We start from the raw sequence: 14,203 nt of genomic DNA, 5'->3' as shown, positions 1-14,203 counted from the left end.
AACTGTATTATTTGATTCATTTTCTAACAATCATAGAAGTAAAATATTACCAATATTGAAAATTTCAACTATTTGCACTTCGTGCATCCTATAAAAAAAAAAATTTGAAATATTCACATTTAATGGGTTCTAAATTTGAACAAAAACTTCTAAAATATATATATATATATATAAATAAATTGTCTCCTTCTCTTGGTAGGATTAAAGCAGAAGAAAGCTTATGCATACTGCAGACATGGTACTCTAGGAATAACTAGACCATGAGCGCTTCCATAAACATTTTGGCAATAAGATGATGTCTTCCTACCCCTTCTAGTTGATGGAATGTTTATGTTATTCACCACAATATCTGTGCAAGGAACTGTCTCACTGCAATCAAATTTTATTGCTGTTGGTCTATCTGAAGTTCCATATACTTGATTGTACGTGACATTGCTAACTTTCACAGCCGAACCCTGTATCAAGTTTTAAATCTCCAAAAAAATAAGAAATAAAAACATCAACAAGCATATAAGTAAAATTGAAGAGATTAGGATCACTGACCTCATCTGAATTTTGGCAAGAATCTTTAAAATGGCGGTCACAATAGTGTTGATCAATGATAATGGGGTAAACGACATCGTAAAATTGGATTTTCTCGAACATAATATTTCTAGCATAACCTTTTCCTCCCTAGTTAAATTGACAAAAGTTTAGATCATTAGTATAATTATTGTCCTCTGCTTTGATTGTTGTAGATAAAAAGATTAACAAATATACATATCAATTAAGTCTTAAGTTATCAGTTTCCAAATACACACACAAAAAAAATATATATATAATAATAATAATAATAAATAAATAAATAAATAAATTCAGAATTTTAATTTTTAAGAAGAAGGACAAGAAATGAAGATTTGGATCACCTGCCATGTCTTAATCCTAACTCCATTTGAAGTTCCTGAAAACTCGACATCGCTTACATGAACATTTTCTACTGCTGCAGTTGATCCACCTCTACCCAGGCTTCCAATACTATTACATCAAAATAAATACACAAATTATCATAATATATTTGTTTTTTTTTAGTGGGGAGGGGTGTTGTGGAAGGAGCAATAACAACAACAAAGAAGGGGGAGGGGGAAGCTTTTTTGTTTAATGAAGAGCAAATCCTCATGGAGCAAGTGGGATTTTATGAATAAATAGAGAAAACTCTGGAGTTAACCAAAGAGAATGTTCTTAACATGCTTCCCTGAATAAATAATCCTAAGAGGGTCTTCACACACACACACACACACACACACACACACACACAGAGAGAGAGAGAGAGAGAGAGAGAGAGAGAGATGTAGGATACCTAATTCCATGACCAGGCCCACATGAGATTCTGCTAATGTTGATAAAGGATGTAGCATCCCCAATAGAAATACAATCATCACCTGGATTTCAAGAAAATTAATCAAAAGTATTTCATATATTCTATGATATGCAACTAAAACTGTCCCTCAGTTTCAAGAATTAATAATTACAAGTACTGTATTTCATTTGAAGATAATTAAGAGAGTTTTGGAAAGTATACCTGTGCCAATAATACTATCAGATACAAAGACATTCTGAGAGTATTGAATGTGTATGCCATCAGTGTTAGGACTACTCTTAGGGGCTGAGATTGTGATATTGGAAGCATAAATCCAAGATGAGGCTTGAATGAAGATATGCATATTAGGCCCATCCATAATATTCAAGTTCCTGAGGTGCACATTGCTGGATTGTCTAATTATGAGTGTCTGTCCATCAATATAGAACACATTCAAAATCAATTATCTGAAAAGGAAGAAGATCAATGCAGTGCATGAGGCTCCCACTACTGTAGGGTTTGGGAAGGAGAAATGTGTAAAATAGAAAAAGTTCAAACTACTAAGGAGATGAATGGAGTCAATGGACGTTTGTGTGATGATAGATGATTGAATTTGAATATGAAAGTTTGAAGTGTATGGCCATTCAAGCTAATTTTCAATGGGAAAAAGAACTTTGTCAAAGAGCATGGTCCATGCCAATGCTCTCATGAGTCTATCTCTCTCCTCCCTTGTGAGAAAACATCTCGATCTATTCCTTGTTTGAGGGAGGAGAGAGATAAATATAAGGAATATCAAAAGGTCAAATTCTCTGCTAAAAAAAGTAAACATTGTCATATCATCCTTCCATGTGATCCAAATACGTAAAGCATGCGACGTAACCTATGGGTTTATTTATCCACAAAATTTTGGCCTGATTTTGTTGGCTACGTGGATAGAGCTCCCTAAAAAATATTATTATAAATAAATTAATTAACAATTAGTTTTACAGGGATATTATTGCACATACAATGAGAAACCCATGCAGCATATATTTATAAAAGATGTTTTATAGATAGAATTTCAACTCACCATTGGTAATCGGCCACAATTACTCTGAAATTAAGGGGAAAAAAAAAGAAGCAAAAGAGTGAGATTAGAGATTAAAGAGCATAAAGAAGTTTGTATTGAAATAATTATTCTAAGAAATATCATTATTGTCTTTTATTATCTGAATTAATAGAAGAGAATGTATGTTAGTAGTGTTCTTACAGTTTGATGGCATGAAAGATCCCACCAGTTGTGACCCTGACCATCGATGGTGATCCCTTCGCTGCCGGTGATGTAAAGGTTATTCATATGTTGAAAGGTAAGAAAGGCTGGGCAGTTGTAAGAACCTTCTAGATAATCACATTGCCATTCTGAAGGATCACTTGGTGCAACCATATTACCCATTATCTATAGAAATTATATCCAAGAGAAAGAAATTAAAGGAAATATATATTAATGGAGAATAGATCAATTAATGTATTGTTCTTAATGATGTTAATTTATAACAATTAATTACCTGGACAGTAACATTAGCTGATCTACAAGGGCCTTCAAGGTCCAATGGATGTAGCAAAAAAGTCTTACCACTGGGAACATGTAAGACTGGAGAGGGAAGTGAAGAATTACAGACTTGGTTCCAAGCTTCTTTAAAGGCCTATTAATATTAGAACAACCAAATAATTAATCATCTCAGCTCGAAGAAGAAGAAGAAGAAGAAAAAAAAAACCCACCCAAGGGGGGTTGGTTGCTCCATTGGTGATTCGTAGTGGGTAAAGTGCCTCAGGAAGCATCTTACTTGGGTTCTCGTAAAAAAATAAATAAATAAAAAAATATGATAGTTTAATAACCTGAGTATCATCAGTAACTCCATCTCCCACAGCTCCATAATTAAGTAGGCTAAAAACATGAGTAGTATCATGACCTTGATCATCAAGTGTCTGATCAGGTAGGGGACGAGATTGAACTGATCCTACAAGGAATAAAAGCATGATGATGATGACGAAGAGGTTACTAGAGGCCTCCATTGTTAACTCCAATAAACTACTTCTCCAATCAGTAAGAGTGAACGACCTAGCTAATACGTGAAAACTGATCAATATATTAGGAAGTGGCATTAATATATAGTTGTATTAGTAGTAGTTATAGTTATAGTTACAGGCTAGAGAGGGACTCCTCCCTGTCTGAGCCAAAGGCGTTTCCTAGTAGAAGACTAGTAGCGGTAGTAGTACTCCGGAGTCCGGATTGAGTTACACCTTTCTTTATTTAGTTTTCGTTTATTCCTTTTTTATTCCTATTTTTTTTCATCTATCCCTTTTTAATCGGTACACAATTCTATTTCTTTACCAGAATATCTTATTGAAGGAGTCATTAATTGTAAAGAGACAGTTATCGAATAGGAAACTGAAAGCCATTCAAAAGCATGCTTGGACATCTCTGCAATTCGAACCAACCGGAATAAGAGAATAAGAGATGGAATTGGACTTGTACGCAGTGAGAGTTGCTCTGAGTTGGTTGGTTAATTAGGATAAGAGAATAAGAGATGGTCTCAATCAGTTGGGCCTTAATCGGGCTTCTGCACTTGATCTGCATCGTGGCTGACTTGTTTAACTGTTTAAGTAATCGGTCAACATACGCTAGGCATGGCTCCATTTATAAACGATCGTTCAAGTACCGGTATTCAATTAAGGAGCTTGCCTAGCTCCATTTATAAACGATCGTTCAAGTACCGGTATTCAATTAAGGAGCAAAAGCTCCAAGCGTTAATATCAAAATAAAAAAGCGTTAACCCAATTGTAAAATTTAAAACCCAAGACTTGCCATGTATAGCTGAAAACATTATGGGATTTAGAATATTGGGGATGAACAAAGATCTAAGGGAGAAAGAGCCCTGCCGATTTGGTATTTTTGCGCCTGTTTATACCAGTTCAGGTGGTCAATGGGAGTACACGCGGGAACATATGCACATAGGGATAATGGTATTTTTGTGCCTGCATGCCTGCGTTTGGACATAGGCAACATCAAACGGGCAGGGTTCTTTTACATATATGCATTTTAAACACCACTATTAGCAGTTGTTTTTGCTAAAAGTGGCCTTGGGCAGATTCATTGGAGGTTTCATGATGCATGATTGGCCTTGGGAATACTTTCCATTCTTTTCAGAATTTTAGCTTGCATTTGGTAACAATGTTAGTGTCAAAACCAAGACATTCCGTTTATTTTAAAAAATGTTTTTTCTTTAAAAATGGTGTTTGGTAAACATGTTTGAGAAACGGTTTCACTGAGATATGGATGAGGGAAAAAGGGAATCAAACGGAATTTTTTCTTTACGGAAAGGGTTTCTCAATCCGATTTCAATGAGATAGAGATGAGGGAGACCAGTGATCAACAGTTTTGAGGATCGAGCAAGAGTTCTTTACGGATTCTTCATCACTCTAATTCTTTAGGGTTTCAAGGAGACAAAGAAGGCTTTGACCTTAGGAAAATTATTGAGGACATGAATTTTTTCAAATGGAACGTTTCTCTAATGCTTAACCATGTTTCAACATTTCCCCTTTTTCCTATTTTCTTTCTACCTGATTTATTTAAAAGCTAACCGTAGACACCAAACAGAAAGTTCCATTTTCTTGTTCCCATAAAACGAAAAAACAACAAAAACAATTTTAGAATAACTACCAAACGTAACCTCAGACTATTTTGAAACAATTCTAATTTGTAAATATTTCGCAACATAACAGGTTTTGGATTCGAGTAGCTCACTCTCATAGCACATCAGACCAGGTCAAGTACATTTAACAGTTCAGTTCCAGGACACCACATGTACTTGATGCTTTATTACTTCTTTTTTTTTGGCTAATGAAGAACCCCTCTAACCTACCCTTGTTTACTGGTCAGGTCAATGTGTACACCTCAATTACAAACAGCCATACCTAAGTTGTGCAGTTGAAAGACTGAAAACATTTTCTTAGCACACAACGCCTTTGGACCAGCGGAACTATACTCAAGTTATATGCATTAAAAAATTTCCTATTCTCATAAAATAAATAAAGAACTGTTGCCTATGATAAAGCTTTTTGACAGGAAATGGTCAGGTGGAAAGACTACAGGAAGTACCAATCTAACGTTCCCCATCCAATGACAGCCTGTAATTAGCCCAAACTCAAGCTAGAAAGAAGTGAACTCATCCTGCCCAATCCAAACTGGAAAAGTGAAAGATCAACTGCCTGAAAACCTCATACCTATGGGGGATTTCTACATGCAATCATCCAGTTAAATTCACCAATCGAGCACTGCATGCTTAAGACTATGGTTCCTTTGAGCGCACACACAAAGAAGCCTCGGAAAAATGGAAATGGTAAAAAACAATGCAAAGGGTTATGAAGTACAAGGAAAGACATCAGAACCCTAGAGAGCATACAATGTTCAAAGCTTTCAATCCTAATGACACAGGATATTGATACAAAACTACGGTAACTTACAATCCTAATGCTAGCTGGTACTAGTATTTATTGACTGTAAGAACAACTGAATGATGTTACTACTGAAGAATTAACGTTTCCTCTTCAAGTTCACAACAGAAGTCTCTGCCTCAATTGTCCCAAACACATCACGTTTCGATCCATGTCAAAGTTCCAACTATCAAATATCTGCTCGGGAGTTCTCCAGCTGATGGCGCTAGGTAAGTAATCTTCTTCCTGTGCATTACCATCCCTCATCACTAATCCAGTTCGCTAAAAGCTTTTCTACACCTGTGGGTGTATACATCTAACGTAACTGCATCAAGTGCAATAACTTAATAGTAAAGTTCATACCTCTGAATGTCGATGTCTGTGATATAGATAAATCCAGCTACGTTGCTGCAAAGAAAAGTAAAAAAAATTGAAACATGAGAAAGGAATGACTAATGAAACCATATACATTCATGACTTTAGGAGATTACACCAAAAACTAACCCGGTTAGATGAGCATCCTGTTCCAAATGCTCATTCTTTGGATGGTGATAAATGTTAAATGTCAACCATTCCAGCACAAGGTAACAAAGGAAGACACTTGACATTTATTATCTCATCCAAGGGAAGTTGGATGGGAAGCTCATGGGTTGCTAGCTACTGAACCCAATCAAGGATGGTTGTTTAAAATAGTTCGCAAATGAAGGTTAATCGTTGGTTATTTTCCAGATCAAAACTAAGAGAATAGTAAGAAAAATTATTTAGTACATGATTTAAATTGTCAATCTAATGGTTGTTTTGTAAAGAAATTTTACAGTTGATGCTTGTTACGTACACAAATCCGGGTGGAGAGAAAATAGGGAAAAATATAGGAAATAAATGAGGAAGAGATAATAAAGAGATAACAAGGAGATAAAAAAAGGAATAATTTGGTAGATTAGCTTTACGGACAAACCTTGACATCTTGGCTTAATTGAGGAAGCCGGCTTCCTTCTCCAAAGAGAAATTGTAGGACTACATTTGTCATTCCAAATCTATCTATTTTCATAAATAACAAGCTATTTAAAGAGAGTACATATCGATTAGGATAACTATTAATATCCCACTTCCCTCCCACTATTTAGAAGTCACCTAACTAATCCCACCACTCCTTTAGTAGATAAATAACTACTACACATAACTCACATAACATAACTAAACCCACATCCCATACTCCCCCATAACACCTCATGTAGCCAAGTGGCCGAGTGGATCGTCCTCATGCACGTATCAATGCTCCCAAAAGTTTGTTGATTTTCTATTTCCTGGAGGATAATAAGTCGACAGGTTCAACTTCATGAACATCTGACTAGGTGGAACTATGGTAGTCTCAAGTAGAAACCATCCTGTTGTGGAAAATGACAAGATGCCTTGGAGAAGGAAAAATGTCATGATTTACCTGGAAATAATCTGATCAGGTTCTTTGGCATACGACACAGCGAGAACTAAATGAATAAGGTCACGGTTGATATTCACAGGGACCAGCCGCATAGGGTCAGCTGCAGGCTCTGCACCAATTGGCAGAGCCGAACGTGGTGCTTGAGGCCCACCACCAATTCGATATACAGACAAATCACTGAAACTCACAAGGTTGGAGTGAGGGGAAAGATCATTTGCAAGGCCATAAAAGTATTCCTGAAAAATTCAAAAACCATGTCAGGCAAATTGACAAAAAGTTTCTTCAAAAATAAAGCAACTAATCAAAAGGTAAAAGCATGAAGATATATTAACAAGCATGTGAAGCACTTGGGCCCAAGAATTTGAGATAAAATGGCTAAAAATTGTTATTTACGCAAAAAAACCATGCTGCATCAAGGAATGATGTATTCTATTAGGAAGCAAATTAAGGGTGACGATAGTTGAACCAAATAGAGAAACCAATCTTTTTTGTTCCATTCAAATATTTAACAATAAGTAATAAATAAAACGTTCTATCAATGGAAATCCAACATATACTGATATACCTATGCTTTCATGACATTCCTGAAGGTTTCAAAATAGAAAATTGAACCAATAAGAAGTTGGAGAATGTACTCTCAATCTACCCTCCATATAGAAGTAATGTACACAGGCACTCTATCACAACTATCTTCAGTATTTTTGAACAAATCACATGATTATTTATTTTTCCATAGATATAATGTACTTAATGGGGTTTCTAAGGGCCTAAGGGACTTGGGGTTAAGAAACCTCAATGAAATCCAGAATCGCAGGAAATAAGGGACCAAACCAGTAAAATCAAATGTGATGGGCATAAAACTCTGGTTGAGTATTCAATTCAGATGGGTAAACAGTCCTGAATTCGATGTAGAGGAAAGATAGGTAAAGATAGAAGGAGATGTAATCAGGAATCACACCTGACTTACCAGCGGAATCCACAGCAGAGAAACATGCTACTGAATCCCACAGCAGCAGAACTTCTGAATTCAGAGTAACACACCAGAATCCCACAAATGTAAGACTGAATCCACAGGACAGCAAAGAAAAAATTTGTTCATTCAATCTTCAAATACTTTGGTAGAGCATACTCCTTAGATGTATATATATTTATAAATAAATAAAAGACCCAAAACATAACTCAAACTAAGCCCAAAACTTCTTCAGCCAATAGCGTGCTTTGGACTTTAGAGGTGTTCTTAACTGACTAAGCCTCTGCATAAAATAAGAAAGAAACAACCTAAACAATGCTGGACTCATAGGGTCCTCTAGCCTAACTAAAACACTTAATAACAAAAAGAAAAAGAAAAAGAAAAAAACAAAGAGTTAAAGCTTCTCAGCAGACCCCACGATTTCTGGTTTCTAGAAGAACCAGAACTGAACCATTATTATGCCGCAGGTTCAGTTTGAACCAGAAAGCTGGTTCAAAGTCAAACCCAGACCAAACTGCAGGGCCAAACTGGCCTGTTTTCTCCTCTTTATTCTGCTGGAATAGCTGGAATTTTGCATCAGTACTATGATAAGTTAAATAATAACTTTATATACTTATAATAAGAGTGCTTTCATGTAACCATAGTTCTCAAGGTGTCGACTTGGTCGCTTGTGTCCAGGCCCCCCGCCAATGCCTTGGGTTGCCTAGACACTATAACTACTATGTTTTCATAACATCTACCTAGTGGAACTATTTTACTTTGCTCTCTCTCTCTCTCTCTCTTCTCTTCCATCTTCGAGTCATAAAACAATAATAGACTAAAATCCAATGTGTGTACGACACAATCTAATGTCTACAGAAGCACAAGATCACAATCTCATAAATTCTAAAATAGTCATTGAAACAGAAATATATAAAATGGATAATATCAGACCTTTCATCATTAAAATTTTAACAATAACTTCTGCACCCTTGGTAACAACCATAGACTAATATTAAGAATAATCATTAAGAAATACTACTTTAAGTAGAGTTTAACAATGGGAAAGGATTCATGTAGCTGACCCCATTTAGTCAGGACAAGCTTTTTGAGTTAAGTTGAGTACATAAGAAACACAATTCAACTCAACTCATGAGGCTTTCTTAAACTACTTGTGGCTGGCTACAGGAATCCTGTTCTGTCCTTCCAGAATTGAAGAGGGGGGGAGTGTGGAAGAAATACATCAACAGAAAGTAAAAGCATCAACTTTGAGAAAACAAAAGGAAGAGAGTAAGAAATTAATAAAGTGAACAAAAAGCAAAAAAAGGAAAAACTATGTAACACAGAAAATTAAAAGAAGACATGAAAAAGAAACTACAAAAGTCTCTATGGTTTTGTAGAAGCCCAAGGATAGGATCAGAAACACAATAATAAACCAGAACTGCGTGAATAATTAGGCTCTGTACTGTAACCTTCTAAAAAATCAATTCTGTCATTTTTTCATTTTTTTGGAACAGAAATGGGGTAAAAGCTGTATGGTAAGTCCGGTTCAATTTCTTGTTTTTTTGAAATGAACTGGCACTTTTTAGGTTTTAGAATCCATTTTTTGAAGCATGAAAAGCAAGCTTCTCACACTCAGAATCAATTCTGAGCAAAAGGCGCAGAATGAAGGTTCCCACTTAAGTATGAAAGGATAAAACCGGAATTTCCCGTCAAAACATAAGAAAGTGGTAAACCATTGTGGAAACCCTATTTTTTCTTTCTTGGAAATCCTGAAGAGAGAAGCAGAGCCTAACCAAAGCGGGAAGTGGATGCTCCAACCGTCGACGAGAATCTAGAGAGAGAAGCTTCTTCGCCTGTTGTCGACGAGACCCTGTATTGCGAGATCTCTCTCTCTCTCTCTCTCTTTCTCTTTCTCGTTCTCTTTCTCTTTCTCTCACTCTCATTCTCTTTCTTTCTTGATCTCTTCTCCCTCTGCCCCCCTGAATTTGTTCTTGTTCTATGGTTTAGCAGGTCGAGGGTTTTGGACTCCTCTGTGCACGAAGACGCACAAGATCTGCAAGGTTTCTTCTGTCACTTTACTAGGATTTGAACTTTGCTCAGAGGTACGCCCCCTTCCCTTCTCTAATCTCAGTTCATCATTTTCTTGTGAGGCTCAGAGTTATTGGGCTGTTGCCGAAACTATAGGCTGGTTTGGTGTGTTTAATCATCTCAAAATTTACTGGTTTTTTTTTTATTCTGTTTCGTCTTATGCTTGGCATCTGATTAGATCCAAAGCTCCCTCGGTGCTCCACCCTTCTCACCAACATTCCTACCCCATAAATGTATTGGATTAAACCCACTCCCCATGTTGTAAGCCACAATGAAAATTAGTTGAGGCCTTTGGACTCTAGCAGCCTCTGCCGGTAGCTCTACCCCTAGTTGTTGAGCTTCTAACGACCCTACTACTTTGAGTAGTTGGGCCATTGGTCTCAGTATTGAGAACAGAAATCAGGGAGTCTTGATTTGGGTTGTTAAAACAACTATATCCCTTGTTGCTGGGTGCCTCTCTTCTAGTGTTTTTTTTTCCAGTGAGAAGAATCTTTGTTAAGAATCTCTTTGATTTTGATGAAAGTTGGGTAATGTTGGTTGAATTATCTTAATTTGGGCCTGCTCCAAAATACAAATTGCTTTAGTGATTTTGCAGAAATGGATTATAGATTTATAGGCATATAAAATTACAATGACTTCAGTGAAAGTTTCTACAACTGATATCTAAAGCACTGAAATATTTCAATTTAATGATGTCTAAAATCAAGATTGAAATTTGAATTTGATTCCTTGTTGATAAGGGGGAGTGCCACCCCTCCCTCATAATATATATATAAAAGGAAAAAAAAAAACCTCAGACTGAGAAGTTAAAACAACTATTTGGAAAAGCTCCACCAATTACACATTGCTGTATTGTCTTCTTTAGATTCTTTATACCAAGCAAACCGTGCACAGAATATAGTATATGCAACAAATTATAGCGAGTACATATGTATTCTAGTAAAGATGCAATAAATTTTTGTAATACATAATAGCCATTTGTTGGATACTTATGGTGGTCTACAAGATATACTGTTAGTTACACATAATAGCCATTTATTGCTACTATATATGCCTGAAAATTTCATGTTCCTACTAGTTTTCTTGTGAATGCCACTGGTTCATTTTAGTACAGCCTAGTATGTATTCAAAACTTCATTTGAAGGCCTTTGAAAGCCCTGTGTGAGTAAGGTCATAGGGGTTTCATAGATGAAGGGTTAGGGTGCCTTGGTGAAAATCAGTGTTTTCAATTTGGATTTTAAATTCATGTTCTTTTTTTTTTGGTAAAATAGTGAGATAATGTCAACTTCAACACAAGCAGTTAATGAGACTGCAAAATGGAGCCAAGCAAATGTAGACACCCTTATTGTTCTGATGGTAGAGGAAGTTAAGAAAGGAAATAGGACTACTTCGACTTTTAATAAAGCTGGTTGGAATAACATTGCCAATAACTTCAAAGAAAAAACTGGGGTCAACTATACCATTGCACAGTTGAAGAACAAAGTGAACAAATTGAGGCAGGATTATAGTCAGTTTAAGAAGCTATTGGAGACAACTGGTTTTGGTTGGGATACTACTTCAAGAACTTGTACTGTTGATGATGAATCCATCTGGGAATCGCATATTAAGGTATGCTCAATTTGTATTTAATTTGAGTATTTTGAAATGCCAGGATATATCAATTCAAGTATTTGATTATGAGTATTTTTTCTTTATCAGGACAACCCTACTTGGGCATGATTTAAGAAGCACGGACTACCACAATGGCCAGAACTATGTATGGTATTTGGTGATACATATGCAGACGGCAAAGGAAGTGGGACTCAAACAACCGTGTTGAAAACTCTAGGGGCCGATGATGCTAGGAATATGATTGAGTCTTGTGATGAGTCAAGTTCCACTGATGAAGTTACTCCATTAGGTGACACTCAAACTAAAGCAGTGGAAAAAAGGCCAGCTATTAAGCATAGGCATGATAGAACTCCAAACGCAAAAAGGAGGAGGAGCAAGTCTAATGATTGGTCAATGGCATGCAAGGCAATTCAAGATATAAGTAAATCAAGGGTAGAACGAGATGCGAGCATGTCCACTGCTTCAACCGAAAATGCATAACAGATGTACGGGATTACTAGGGCCATGGAGGTGCTTGAGTCAGGATATGAGTTAGATGAAGCACGATACGAGAAAGCACTTCAGAAGTTAATGGCTGACCTGCAATGGAGAGAGGCATTAATTTCCTACCCTCCTCATCGAAAGTCAATACTCCTTCGTACCCTTCAGTAGTTTGCTTCTTGAAAAGTTATTTTAATTAGATAGATTGATAACTCTACTTGGATTATGCCTTGACACTACTTTTAACTTTGATGGTTTGCTATGTTTTCCTTCACTTTTTAAGATGTTTTGGATGACTGTGTTTTGACTTATTTTTATAACTGTAGTATTTGATGTCCTGAATATTTGTTCATTGTACCTTGACACTACTTTTAACTTTGATGGTTTGCTATGTTTTCCTTCATTTTTTAAGATGTCTTGGATGATTGTGTCTTGACTTATTTTTCTAACAGTAGTATTTGATGTCTTGGATATTTGTTCAAAATAATGGTTTGATGTGTTTGCATATTTCTAATTTTATATTATAGGAATGGATCAAAGAATGATCGCATCTAGGGAACACATTGAACAAATGGAAAGGGGACACTGATGCAGAAATCATGATGTAGAAATCATTATGTATATGATGTTGTTGATGAAAGCACGTGATTCATTATACACTAGAGAGCCCATACGAGATAGTAAATTGATAGGACCAGAGCGAGTGAGTGAGGTCCTAAATGGACATGTAGACAGATGCTATGAACAGTATAAAATGGAACGCCATGTCTTCCTCAACCTTGAAGCATTAATGCGACAACATGGTTGGTTGGAAGATAGTCGATATTTAAGAGTGGATGAGTAGTTGGCAATGTTTATATCTATCGTTGGTCACAATGATAGGTATAGAGACATAGTAGAACACTTTCAGCGTTCTCTTATAGGTGAATACTTTAAGAAAGTGTTACGTGCTTTCATACTACTGGGACAAGAGAATATCAAACCTCCAAACTTCAGTCGTTGCCCTAAACAGATTCTTGAAAAACCAAAGCTCTATCCTTTCTTCAAGGTATGTTGCTTATAATTAAAACAATGATTATGTTGTTTTGTGGTTATACATGGTTTGATTTGATGAATATCCATCTATTGGTACTAGGACTGCATTGGAGCGATTGATGGCACTCATGTTAGTGCTTCTGTACCTCTATCCAAACAAATACCGTACAGAGGAAGGAAAGGAGATACGACCTGGAATGTTATGTGTGCATGTGACCTTGACATGAAATTCACTTTTGTGTACGCTGGTTGGGAGGGTTCTGCAAATGATTGTCGAGTATTCAATGAGACATTGAATAACCCTAAATTTGAATTTCCTCATCCTCCACCTGGTACATTCTAAATCTTAACCTCACCAGTTGATTATGCTCTATTTTACATATTGTGTTGATTCATTACTTTTCACTTTACGTGCTAGATAAATATTATGTGGTTGATTCTGGTTATCCATCTACTACTGGGTTCTTGATACCGTTCAAAGGACAAAGATACCATCTAAATGATTATAGGAATAGACGTCCAAGGACAGCAGTAGAGCTATTTAATAATAGACACTCTTCTGTTAGGAATGTCATAGAGCGCAGTTTTGGTTCTTTGAAGAAGCGCTTTCCAATTCTCAGCAAAATGTCATGTTTTCCATTGAACACCCAAACATGCATCGTCATTGCTTGTTGTGCACTTCACAACTTCATTCGGGAGAAAGAAATTGCAGACAAGAATTTTAAGGAGTTTGGTGAAAATTGGTGGAATGAGGAGCCTGAAGAAATTCAAGATTATGTACCACCGGCTC

At 36.3% G+C, this 14,203-nt stretch overlaps 3 protein-coding genes across 3 annotated transcripts in view; 1 reads left to right on the top strand and 2 right to left on the bottom strand.

Moving 5' to 3' along the window:
* Window positions 1-218: 218 nt before the first annotated feature.
* On the bottom strand, window positions 219-3,388 carry LOC122061700 (probable polygalacturonase At1g80170). The gene is made up of 8 exons (XM_042625117.1): window positions 3,212-3,388; window positions 2,881-3,018; window positions 2,586-2,771; window positions 1,559-1,766; window positions 1,337-1,418; window positions 906-1,014; window positions 544-672; window positions 219-455 (listed from the first exon to the last, which is right to left on the bottom strand). Exons 1-8 carry the CDS (start codon window positions 3,386-3,388, stop codon window positions 219-221), a joined length of 1,266 nt encoding a protein of 421 aa, XP_042481051.1.
* A 2,306-nt stretch (window positions 3,389-5,694) lies between these two features.
* Window positions 5,695-14,203, bottom strand: part of LOC122060477 (protein CLP1 homolog) — a 58,061-nt gene continuing 49,552 nt past the window's right edge. The window contains exons 8-10 of the mRNA XM_042623573.1: window positions 7,248-7,483; window positions 6,173-6,217; window positions 5,695-6,055 (exon numbers count right to left, since the gene is read on the bottom strand). Of these exons, the coding sequence (XP_042479507.1) occupies window positions 5,968-6,055; window positions 6,173-6,217; window positions 7,248-7,483 (369 nt within the window). The 3' untranslated portion in view covers window positions 5,695-5,967. The remainder of the gene's footprint in view (window positions 6,056-6,172; window positions 6,218-7,247; window positions 7,484-14,203) is intronic.
* LOC122060480 (L10-interacting MYB domain-containing protein-like) lies at window positions 10,595-12,215 on the top strand. The gene is made up of 2 exons (XM_042623575.1): window positions 10,595-11,895; window positions 11,986-12,215. The coding sequence occupies exons 1-2, from the start codon at window positions 11,566-11,568 to the stop codon at window positions 12,004-12,006; spliced, it is 351 nt and encodes a 116-aa protein (XP_042479509.1). The 5' UTR covers window positions 10,595-11,565; the 3' UTR covers window positions 12,007-12,215.

Source organism: Macadamia integrifolia, chromosome 14 (assembly GCF_013358625.1).
Source record: "Macadamia integrifolia cultivar HAES 741 chromosome 14, SCU_Mint_v3, whole genome shotgun sequence".
Classification (NCBI taxonomy): domain Eukaryota; kingdom Viridiplantae; phylum Streptophyta; class Magnoliopsida; order Proteales; family Proteaceae; genus Macadamia; species Macadamia integrifolia.
Note: the sequence above shows the minus strand (reverse complement) of the source record. Positions and strands in the feature narration are given on the sequence as shown.